This window comes from Anthonomus grandis, chromosome 16 (genome assembly GCF_022605725.1).
Source record: "Anthonomus grandis grandis chromosome 16, icAntGran1.3, whole genome shotgun sequence".
In the NCBI taxonomy this organism is placed as follows: Eukaryota; Metazoa; Arthropoda; class Insecta; order Coleoptera; family Curculionidae; genus Anthonomus; species Anthonomus grandis.
In genome coordinates, this window is record NC_065561.1 from 18,561,451 (window position 1) to 18,573,808 (window position 12,358).

At 34.2% G+C, this 12,358-nt stretch overlaps 1 protein-coding gene and 1 long non-coding RNA gene across 7 annotated transcripts in view; one reads left to right on the top strand and one right to left on the bottom strand.

Moving 5' to 3' along the window:
* LOC126745983 (serine/threonine-protein phosphatase 2A regulatory subunit B'' subunit beta-like) overlaps positions 1–12,358 on the bottom strand; it is an 82,607-nt gene that overhangs the window by 54,054 nt on the left and 16,195 nt on the right. For all 6 annotated transcript variants that reach the window (XM_050454057.1, XM_050454062.1, XM_050454059.1 and 3 more), the window contains one exon: positions 10,931–11,311. In XM_050454057.1, coding sequence (XP_050310014.1) covers positions 10,931–11,109 — 179 coding nt within the window. In that variant the 5' untranslated portion in view covers positions 11,110–11,311. The remainder of the gene's footprint in view (positions 1–10,930; positions 11,312–12,358) is intronic.
* LOC126745986 (uncharacterized) lies at positions 1,239–3,235 on the top strand. The gene is made up of 3 exons (XR_007663766.1): positions 1,239–1,350; positions 1,468–1,571; positions 1,666–3,235. It is a non-coding gene; the product is annotated as an uncharacterized LOC126745986 (long non-coding RNA).

The following is a 12,358-nucleotide window of genomic DNA, read 5'->3' on the forward strand; positions in this document are numbered from 1 at the left end:
TGTTGGATATTCTGGGATATAATTCAATGATTCTTTTGCGTGGCTCTGGTGAAGTGAATAAAGAAATTGTAAAGCACAGGATAGAATACCTCAAGAAGCTTGCTCTTGACCTGGTCAGACCGCACATGATGAGTCGTTTGGAAGCTCCAACTTTGAGGCGCGAACTCCGTGAAACTATATGTAGGGTTCTCAAAATAACCACTTCAGAAGAAGTACCTACTAGGCTTACAACAACAGTGGGTAGGTGTGTGCTTTGTCCCAGAAGAGAGGATCGAAAATCGAGAGTAAGCTGTGCTGTATGCAAAAAGTTCGTGTGTTTGCAACATCAAAAAAAAATATGCTCAGTGTGTGCCGCATGAACATTTTATTATAGATGTGCGTTAAAAGTGTTCTTAGAGACACGGTTTAAGTTATTATTTTTCTATAATTGAATAAATTTTTCGTTTTTCTAAAATACGACGTGTTTTATTTGGGGTACGGTTGTACCCCTGTGTAGCAGATGCAGAGTCGGAAATAAGTAAAAATCAATCAATTAAGCCGCGAATTATAAACAAAATCAATAATCAAATCGACGGAAACCAAGCTTCTAATAATAGGGCGATAGACTTAAGCAGTTTATCTAGATTGGATTTATTCGATATTGCCGATTCGAAGGTGGGTATTAACCAGTTTATTTTCGAAAGGTTTGAATTTTAGAAAAAGTAATATATGCAGCTGTTCATATCTCTTTCTTGTTCGTTAGCGATAGTGAAATGGCCAGATTTAAGGTTCTTATATATTAAGTAAATATAAGAGGGTCCAGATCTGGTGAATAGTCTATGAATCCAAACGTCATTGTCATTGAAACAGTGCACATATGCACCTGCAATTTATCCTAAAGAAAAATACTTTTGTTTACTTCTAAAATTAGTAACTATTTTTTTTGTAGGTTCCTAGTACACCCAATCTCCTGTGGATCCAAGACCCGTTTTGACCGACATATGTAACATATAACCTAAATAAACTATTCAAATCTGTTTTCTCTATCACCGAGAAATATTTTATGCTTATCGCGGTATAGTAAATAATAAACTGAACCGGTTCAATAACCGATTAATACTGACAGAATTTTAATGGCTATAGTAAAGAACAATATGCATTGATTAATAATTAATTCACTTTAGCTTTGAATTTATGAATACCCTTATGATACCCTATTTCCGCGATTTGTCATACCCTAGGGGTCAGTTTTCAATGACTGACTGACTAAAAGTACCATCAAATAAAGTCAATTAACAGTATAGTTGTAGTGGTATGGAATAGGTAACTCTTCAAAGAATACCTTGATTGGCAGGGATAGTTGCACCAACGGTAAAATTTTATTAATTCATCTCTATATTATAAATATAGAAAAAGAAGAAAACTATATAGGAAAACACTTCTTTATTTCCCATGTTTAGTGAAAAATAGTTGTCATTACTGTTTTAGGCCCATTAATATAATAGGAATTAAGTAATAATGCCATTAAATGTAAAGACCATTTATTATTACAACAGTTACTCACTCTGCTTCCATACTCTCTTCAGCGAAGGGTAAGTACTTCAATTTTTTCAGTATACGTTTTATTTATGTTGTGTCCTAAAGGGACCGCTATATCTATAATAAAGACTGTTTTTTACCTTTTAGGTTCAAGAACATATTATTTGGGATTGGCTTATCTGTATTTATCTTTTGGTTCCAATAAGTACAACAATCTTCACTTTCTTGGACTGGTGTTGGTTCGTAAGAGTAGTATGGGCCTTTATTTAGATGCAAGGTATATAGTTTTGAGTGTTCATGCCTAGGGATAGCAACGATACATCGATGCTTTGAAAACATCGATACATCGAGAGAAAATACATCGATGTTTGCATAGATGATGTATCGATATATCGTTCAAATATATCGATACAGTTCAAATATATGCAGGTTTTAAAAAATTTATTAAAGAATTAGCTCCCTTATATAAAACGCCTTGCAGAAATACGATAAAATCAAGGATAATCCGAAAGTATGAGGCAATTTCCACTGTTTATAAGGAAAACTTGGCGAAAATTGATAATTTAGTTTTAATTACGGATATTTGGACCAAGACGATGCAGATGAAAAGTTTTCTGGGCATAACTGTTCATTTTTTGAAAGTCATAAATATGACGTCTAGTTCATTGGATGTCATTGAGCTATCGGAATCCCATACCGCTGATTATATTAGTGACATATTAAATAAGGTTTTACAAGACTGGATTATAAAAAATTACTCGATCACAGCTATAGTCACTGACAATGATGCCAAAATGTTGAAGGCAATTGGAAATTTTTGGCATGAACAGGCACTTAAGTTGTTTTACTCACACATTGAATTTGAGTGTAGAAAATGCATTGCAACGCTCGGGACTTGATGGTTTATTATTAAAGGGGCGAAATATTGTAAAATTTGTTAAAGCAAGTATAAACGCATCGGATAGCCTTAGAAAAGAGCAGTAAAGACAAGATGTTGTAGAAGGCAAAATTAGAAAAGTTCTTTTAAATGTTTCGACCAGATGGAACTCTAAATTTTACATGTGTGAAAGATTTCTAGAGCTATTACCACTCCTTTGTAATATTTTATTGGAAAGACCCAATTCTCCACCTATGTTGTCAGCAAATGAGGTAGAACTCCTAAAAGAAGCAGTTCAACTTCTTCAGATAATGGAAAGGTTGACAGTAATTAACTGCACTATAAAAAACTTATCGTCTATGAATCTAACTCTTCTTTTAACCATTTCGTTAAAGGGGAATTAGAAAAAGAAATCGAGAAGCGTTTTGGAAATCGAGAATACTCAAATTTACTATCCCTTGGAGCATTTTTAGGTCCAAGGTTTAAAAACGTCCATTTTAATAACCAATACAAAAAGTAAGTAAAATGGTTCACGAGTTCGAAAATCAGACTGCATCAATGGCTGCAAATAATGAAATCCAAATAACATCCACCTTTGAAAACTCAGAGGAGTGTAATAAAGTTGATATTTGGAGTTTTCATAAGACTTACGCAAAAAGAACAAGTTAATAGGATAAGAGACTTAAAGGGTGGTAGCATCAGTAGTTCAGATTTAAGTCCAGAAGTTCGTTTATATATTTCTGCACCACTTGCAGGATATCCAAACTTATATAAAGTAGCTAGAAAATATCTAGGAGTTGTATGTACTTCTGTACCCTCTGAACGGTTATTTTCTTTAGCTGGGGATACAGTTTACCAAGACAGAAACTGACTTTCTGGAAAACTTTTGTCAAAATTACTTTTTTTGAATACTCTACCAGATGAGTACTGGTAACCATTAAGTTTTTAAAATTATTTTTCACGTTTGTTGTGTATTGTATTTGTTATAAAGTTTTTTACTCGTTTTTTTGTTTATCTTTTCCAAAACATATATATAAATATAAATATCTTAGATATTATAAGTTAAAAGTTTTTGTACATCATACAATATGTATAATATATTTTTTGGCTAACAATGCCTTTTTTCTCCTTATTTTAGTTTCATTTAAACATTTTCGATGTTAGCCACTCAATATATCGAGACATCGATATTTCGATGTATCGGTTTTTTAAATCGATGTTGCCATCCCTATTCATGCCACTTATTCTTATCCTTGTACTTATTACTTATTTCAATGGGATTAAGAGAATAAACTATATTTGTTTGGTTTTTTAGAATAACTTTATTTAGGTATGCGTTGTCGGTGCCAGTTTTGTAAACTGTTTTGAGGTCAGTAATTAATTGTTATTGAAAAAAATATTTAAAAATTAAAAATGTAATACGTGGTGGCCTCTATTGGTGACATCAAAACTATCAAAAAAATTAAATTTAGCACCTTAAAAAACCTATACGCAATTTCATGAGGTTGTTCTCGTTTACGTTTAAATTATTTAGAAAAATTGAAAATCAAATTAGAATTTCAATGCCCTGTATCTAGTGTTGTAAAATGCTCGAGAATTTATTTTTCGAGAACGTTCCTCGAGCATGAACGAGCACGAACGAGAATTTTCAGCACATACGAGCATAAATGAAAAAAAATGCATACAACATATTAGGAAAATATCTGAAATTAAAAATGTTTGTGTTTATTTATGTTCTATTTATTAAGTTAAACTTTCAAACAACCTATTTAGGAACTCTCCTCCGAACTATCCTCTCCCTCCTCGCGCTCGCTTGATTTTAAATCACTCAGAATTTCCGTTAAATCAAATTCAGACTCGTCAGACTCAAAAGAATCATCTTCAATGGTATTAATTTCAGCCCCAGATTTGGTAGTGAGTTTTATTTTTTTTTATTTCAGTTCCATTAAATCGGTAGAGGTATTTGGCTGGCCGGTATTTGAGCTTATACTGACTCTTTAACGCTATAGGAACGTTCACATTTTTGGGGAATGTTCGGATTCATGCTCATTTGTGCTCTTGAGAATAAACGTCACGAAAAAAGTCGTGAACGTTCGCGAACGTTATTCGAGAATAAACGGGAACGTTCCATTGCTCACAACACTACCTGTATCTCCGCAGAGAAGCATTTTCGGACATAAGTTTTTAGGAAGCTTTTTCAGTATTTTGACCCGAGGACTACGCCCTTAAATTTTCGCGCAATATTAATGAATCGCCCCATATAAATAGAGATCGCCGTTGATCTATAATATACAGGGTGGCCCATCGGAAACAGTCTAGCAAGGTTTGGGGCCCTTTTTTAAAACACCTGTCGACTTTTTATTTCAGTAAGACAATTTTCTTTAATACTTTCAACCACCTAACATCAACCCCTTGGATTAAATAGGAGTGGAGGTTAAGTGATATTAAACTTGCCTTTGAAAAAAAATATAACAAGTGTTTTAAAGGTCTTTTTATTCTAGTTACAATTGCCAAGTTTGAAAGTGCTAACGTGGCAGCTTGTCACAGATTTCGAAACAATACCATTATTGAATACTTTGAGCGCTAGTTTTTAGAGGTTCTTACAAAACAAAAACACTGGCACCCGTCGATTTTTGATTTTAGAAAAACGATTCACCCCTATTTTTTAAATGGGAAGGGTGTGTTGTGATACATCTTTTGAGAGGACATTCAATTATGTTCATAATAGCGCTTTGTTTTTTAAATGTGAACTGCGGATTCCAGAGAAATCTAACTTAATTTTATTGATTAGTATAGTGTAGATGATTTCAATTCGAACACCTTACAAATTGGGGTACGGTCAATATACTAAATTCACGCATTGAAACAAATAGCAAAATATATAATGAGCGGTCCTCGTATATTTAAAGACATCTGATCGCTGGAAATTCCTAAACCCCGGCCCGTTCAACGAGAAATTTTGTCAGAGAGAGGTAGGCTAAGTCCCCAACAATGACGTGTAAAAGACGAAGACAAAAGATTACTACCGGCCGGCACTTAGGGTTTAAATTGTGGAAGGGCCAGTCCTATACGATAAATTTTACATGGGCCTGGTACCAGTGGCGTTTTATGTTTTATTTCTGGTTTAGAATCAGGTGTCTTAAGAGTGTGTTGGTCGCGTGTCATAATTTTATAAATTAATTTGTTGTTACCGTTGTGTTCTTTGTTTTTGTTGTTGCTTTTGTCGTTGTTAATACTATTGTTACTGTTGCTTTTACTGTTGTTATCACTGTTTTTATCTAACAATTTAAAATGCCATTGTGGAGACCTTTTGATGTTTCTGATAATGAAATGGACAATTTGGAAGTTAATTCCGACTTGGCGCAATCGGAATTTTTAAATAAAGACTTACATGTTCAAACCTAGAGAGTTTTTTTAAATATTTTCAATTGCCTAAAAAACGAAATGCGCGGGGCCTCACAAAACGACATTTTAAAAAGAGTTTGTGAGCTGACTAAACTTGCCCGTACTACCATCTACACAGTGGTAAAAGCCGGAGTCATCGATCATTCTGTGAAGAGAAAAAGGACCAATAAGCTTAAAAAAGTTGATGATACCGACAAAGACGTAATACGCCGACCTGTATATCAATTTTACAGTCAAAACAAAGTTCCAACCTTAGACATGATTCAGAATAAATTACTTACCGATTATCCTAATTATATATATAAATCTCTTTTCACCTTACGTCATGTTTTATAAGATTGTGTGTTTAAGTACAAAAAATTGGACAAAAGAATGGTTGTTGTGGAATCTCCAATACCGCCAATTAAAAAGGGAGATAGTGTACCTTGACGAAACTTGGTACGACACACACGATGTTGTGAAATATGGTTGGGTGGACACTAGTAGTAAGTGCACACTAAATGGACCTTGTTCACGCGGTAAACGGGTCATCATACTTCACGCAGGTGGTAATAAGGGCTTTATTCCGAACGCTTTACTATTATCGGCCAAAAATATAAAGGACTCTTCGGCTGACTACCATGAAGACATGTCCGCCAGTTTATTTGAAAAATGGTTGGCTAAACAATTACTGCCAAATCGATCCCCCAATTCAGTCATCGTGATGGACAATGCATCTTATCATTCAAGATTATACCACAAAGTGCCCAACAACAGCACAAAGAAGGACGACACTGTTAAATTTATGGAACTTAGATTTTGACTAAAATAAAATAAATAAAAAATAGGAATTCGTGATTACTTACCATATTATGTACCATACCTAAATGTAAAATTCCCAGCCACTTTTTTATTTTGTATTGAACTCCTTTGTGTTCCTATATAATATACTCTTTTTTTATTTACCTTTAGACTTTATATACATTTTAGTGTATATTATTTTTTTAAATTTAGATTTAGTTTTTTGTATCTTTACAATGTATTTTGACCTCATACAATTTTGTTATATTGTATACATTATACATTTTTGTACTTTTGTACTTGTTTTCTGTTTATGTGTATTTTTTATGGTACTTTTGTAAGTTTTGCATTGTTTTATTTATACTTGGCTTTGTCTACAAATTGTACATTTTTTTGACAATAAAGCAATATATATATTATGTTATTTAAAAGGTTTTTTATTTTTTCTACCAAAATGACTGATAAACATGATTTTGATAAAAAAAAATAAAAAAAAATGCCATTTATGCCAAACAATTTATCTAATTTTTATATATTTTATGACATTTAAAAAGTCTTATCAAGTAGACAAAAAAGTAATTTATTTTATTTTTTATTCGCAAATATCATATATTTTGTAAACAAAAATATATGACATTTACAACTATGAATTTTACACAAAAATTAGGCAAAAAATTGAAAATTCAATTGATAGTCACAACGACGGCCGGGATGCATTTGACTTGTACCATATAATGCAAAATAAAACACAACGCAATGTTTCTACGTTTTTTCATTCATTTTGAGCTTTATTTTGTTGTGACTTAAAAAATGTAACATTTTTCGATTTTTTGCACAACATGGCAATGTTTAAAGGCACCAAAACCTTCGTTTTGACAGTCCATTAGATTGCCTAAGTGTAAACTCATATAACAGTTAAAAATCACTACAATTGGTGAGTATAACGTACAAATACACCTTTAAAATATTTTTTACAATCCTTCTGTGGCACGCCTATGCTTTACAAAGGAGATACCGCTAATGACCCGAGTTTTAGTTTTTCTGCTGTTCGGATTGAGTTCATATGGACTATACTTACGCATTATCTTATTAAATGTTGAAAATGTCCGCCGTTTACCTCCATACAATAGTACTAGTATAGTACTTATAGTACAATAGTACTTCAAAGTGTTCCCGGACATTGTGAAGAATATCGGGCGTTATTTATTGGCATTCATGAATGGTGCGGTTCCGTAAATCTTCTAACGATTCAGGTTAGGTGGCATAAATTTTCGATTTCAGATGTCCTCACAAAAAGAAATCAAGAGGAGATAAATCGGGTGACCTCGCAGGCCATTCGATAGCATCCCTTCTCTCAATCCATCTACCAGGAAACGTTTTATCCAGACACTGCCATACTGGTAATGCATAATGGGGAGGAGCCCCGTCTTGCTGAAATATCGCATTTTCTTCATGGTAGCGTTGGTCGTTTTCCATAATTTCAATCAATGCTGGGTTAACGGCATTCTCCAGAAGGTCTAAGTACGTATCTTCATTTAAATTTCCCGGTAAGAAAAATTATGTGATCACCAAAAATACAAATCTATACTCTATTTCAGAAGTGTGTAGAGCAATAAAACCTCATTAGGTATGCAAAAGTGGTACCTGGTGATCCACCAATATTTTATGCCACTACCTTAGTTGGGTATTAGTTTCAATGTAAAATTCTTTCTTTTCGTTGATTGCAGGTAGTGCCACCCGGTTTTGGGTCAATTTATGAGTTTTGCCCATTGTTACCCACTGATAAACATTGAAAACGGTTCGCCAAAGGCGTGCAACTGGGACTTGTTTTTTACCTTATAATTAATGTACTTAAATGCTATTTTATTTTAGAAAGTTACTTTTGTTTAAATGGAATAATATATTTTTTTCACAAATTTATTGAACATAATATGTAGAGTAAAACAGTTGAAAATGTCACTTTTGGATCTGGCACTTTTTGAACAGTGTATAACAATTTTAAATTATAATAGATTGTAGTCTTCTTCGTCATCTGACGAACTGTCATCACCTCTTGACATTATAATTAAAGGATCGACTGTCTGATCGATGAGGTTGTCAAGATCCCACATTTTGTCCTCTTGCTTAATTACATGCTGGACTGCTTTTCGCCAATTCTCTGGTGTCGCTTCCGTAATGGCTTGATCAAACAGTAGCTTAACATCTTTCATTTTAAAAGTCGTGTTTTGTCTTGCTACAAATCCTTTTACCTGCGCCCATATCAGTTCTATAGGATTTAGTTCGCAATGATATGGCGGTAAGCGCAGTACAGTTATATTATATTTTTCGGCTATATCTTCCACGGCGTATTTCATGAAACGAGTTTTGTGTAAGTTTGCTATTGCCAGCAGTTCTTTTTTTATCAAATTTGCTTCAAACGCAATACCTTTTGCAGTCAGCCAATCGATAATTTCTTGCTTTCTCCAACTTGAAGTTGGCGTCTTCTCTATTCGCCGTGAATGATAGCTTGCGTTATCCATAACCACCACCGAATTAGCCGGAAGAAATTTTATCATTTCACCAAAATAGTCCTCGAAAAAGTCTGAGTTCATGTCTTCATGGTAATCTCCTGCGCGAGTCGACTCAAAGGTTAGCAGGCCTTCTTTTAAAAATCCCTCTTCGCTTCCAATATGTGTGATTATAAGTCTTTTTCCTTTTCCCGAAGGTACTTTAATACCCGTAGACAGGCCTTCTATGAAAGCTTGGCGAGCACTGGTTATATTTTTGTCTTGCCACATTTTTTGGACTATATAACCTTCGTTAATCCACGTCTTATCAAGATAAAAAAACTTTCTTTTGCTCCCTGCGGTACTGCTTGATACTTCTCAAGTATTGTCGTCTCCAACAAACAATTTCGTCGCTCTCCAGTAAAAGTGCTTTGCGGTTATGCTTTTCCCAGGCAAAATCCATATTTTTTAAAGCTTTCCATAAAAGTTTTCTACTTATCAAGGGAATACTGTCATCTCGGCCAAGCTCCATTAAAATTTTGTCTAGGGTGGGTATTTCCTTTTTAAAATAAAAAGAGTGAACTTTTCTTCGAATTATACATTTAGCATTTTCATTAAGGACTTTTGTAGGTCGTCCTGGCTTTTGCTTGGGAGATTCCACTTGACCTGCTACTTTTCTTTCCCGCAACAATTTGAAAATGGTGGACTTTCCAATTCCACTCATTCGAGAACATTTTTCAACAATTTCTTGCACAGTAAAACTAGGGTAATCGTGTTTTATGCAATCATGTACATTTAAAATAATAACTTTTTCACTCAGCGATAGTGGAGAATTTTTAGTACATCTTTTCGTTGGACTGAATACCTCCATTTTTTAAATATTGGGATAATAATATTGTGATTACACTACAGCGTAGCAGTGACTACTAACGTTTAAAATATGATTTAAAAGTATTTATAGTCTGTATATATTACCTGACCCCATTTTTGCATGTTACAAAGCGTTAAAAGATAGGTACCTATACAAAAGGATTAAAAGTATTTATTTAGTATTTAATCTCTGTCAAAATAAAGGCATTTAATCCGTTAAAATTAAATTCATAAATATTATAAGTACCTGCGCCTATGAACTATCACGAAATGTAGCCAAACAGAACGGAATTCCCCAGTTTATTGCTCTATACACTTCTGAAATAGAGTTTTATAAACGTTTAATTTTTGAGGGTGTTAAGTATGAACCTTATGGTAGATCTTTAGATTCGTGTCGGACCAGTACCGACAATTATGACGATTGACAGAGCCACTGAGAAAAAATGAACATCTGTCATCGTCTGAGAAGCAAACATCTAAACGATAGTTGGGATTATTTGAAATTAGTTCGGACCTTATTTCATAAAACTGTAAACGGCGGTCGTTATCATCTTCATTTAATTCTTGAAGAAGTTGAATTTTATATGGGTGCCATTTATTATGTTTTAGAATTATCTGTACAGTGGTCCGCGAGACCCGTTACATGAGAAAGTTTTCTGGTACTTAATGTAGGCCTCATACTAACTTCACCGAGAACACCGACTTCTACTGCCTCATTTCTCACTGGATTTTCAATATTTCGTTTCTTATTTACCACCGAACCAGTTTCCCGAAATTTTGCCACTTACTCTAAGACGTAACCATGATGTACTTGTTTATTTGCATGTCTCCCATTAAACAAAGTTGCCGTTAGTCTGGCACATTGACTGTTTATAAAGTATAATTCAATCATTTCCACTCTCTCCGCAATAGAATAAACCATTTTTATCGAATCGAAAGAAAAGCAGAGAAATAATCAATTTTTTGAGAGGACTATAGATAAAAGTCTTCTTACCCTAATTTGGCAGTTTCTCCGGCCCCGTGACAGTTAATCAAATCCGAGGGTGCCAAATTTCTCGACTTCCAATTCTGATAAATCACCTCGGCCGTATCCGAGATCTGTTTCGCGATGGCGGCGATGTCATCGTCGGCGGAATCCGTCGAGTCGGGACGGCGTCGCGCCGTCGTCGCCATGCTGGACGTCAGCGTCGGCGGCCGGGACGACGTCACCGCGACGGCGAAATAAACGCGCCGGTAATCAGCGTCACGCGCGCGCGCGCGTGCGATTTAAATCGTAAAACGGTTTGTACTTAGAAAGTGCCGAGGTGAGGGGTCGAATCGCAGATGTAATACGGAAGTCCGGCGTGCATCTTGTATGGTCCTTTTTTTTGGGGAGCTGAAATAGACAGAAAACGTTGAATTATTAATGGGGTACAACAGTAGATCGCGCTTAAATTGGTTCTCTTATTCTTTAAGAATATTTAAGCACAGGTTCTTGCAGCGGCAAAGCTTGTAGATGAAAGAGCAAAAGCCAAATTCATCATAGCTATTGATTCAAGTAAGAAAAAAAATTATTGCAGATACCATAAACACACTATAGTGCATCCGTAAAGTAGCGGATAAATTCAATAAAAATGAAATCGAGCGTTTCTGAAAAAAATGCCCGAACCCGTCGATTTTAATATTTGCTTTAGGGTTTTTCTACGTGGAAATTAAATATATAGGGTGACTCAAAAAAACATATGGCGTCATTATTATGATTTTTAAATGGAAACCACCATTTTTTAATGCAGAATCAGAAAGAACGCATTTTTTTACAAAGGATATGGCTCAAATAAATAGTGTGTATGTGTACACTGTGTCTCATTTTGGATGAAATTGCAGGGTATCTCTGTCATTTTTTAAGATATAGCTTTGCGAATTCCTGTATCTATATCGCTATATACATCTCTCTTCCTGAAATACAGGGCGAAAACGAAAATGTTATTATTTCTCAGGCCCTGTATAAGATAGGAAAAAAATGGAAACTGCTTATAATAGATATTTTTACGTAAAAGTCAGTGGCGTATTTCAGAAATTTTTTTAGAGCGCTGTTTTTAAGACTAGGCAAAGTCAAAGTCAAAGTCAAAAATAGCTTTATTGTTACATAACATCATCTGTTGTTAACAAAGCATTATATAAAATCTTAAAGATAGTTGACAACATAATCTTTTACAAAAATATAAAAATTTTAACAATTCTTACATACATAGAATATAGAACACACCCAAAGAAAGGATAGTAAGAATTCACATTGCGCTGCGCAAAATTCTTCACTGTCAAAAGATTGTATTTAAAAACTCGTCTACAGAATAAAATGCTTTAGCAAGCAAGAGTTTCTTTATATTTTTCCTAAAACGTTTTTCACAATTTATTAGCCTTATATAAAGGGGTAGGTGGTTAA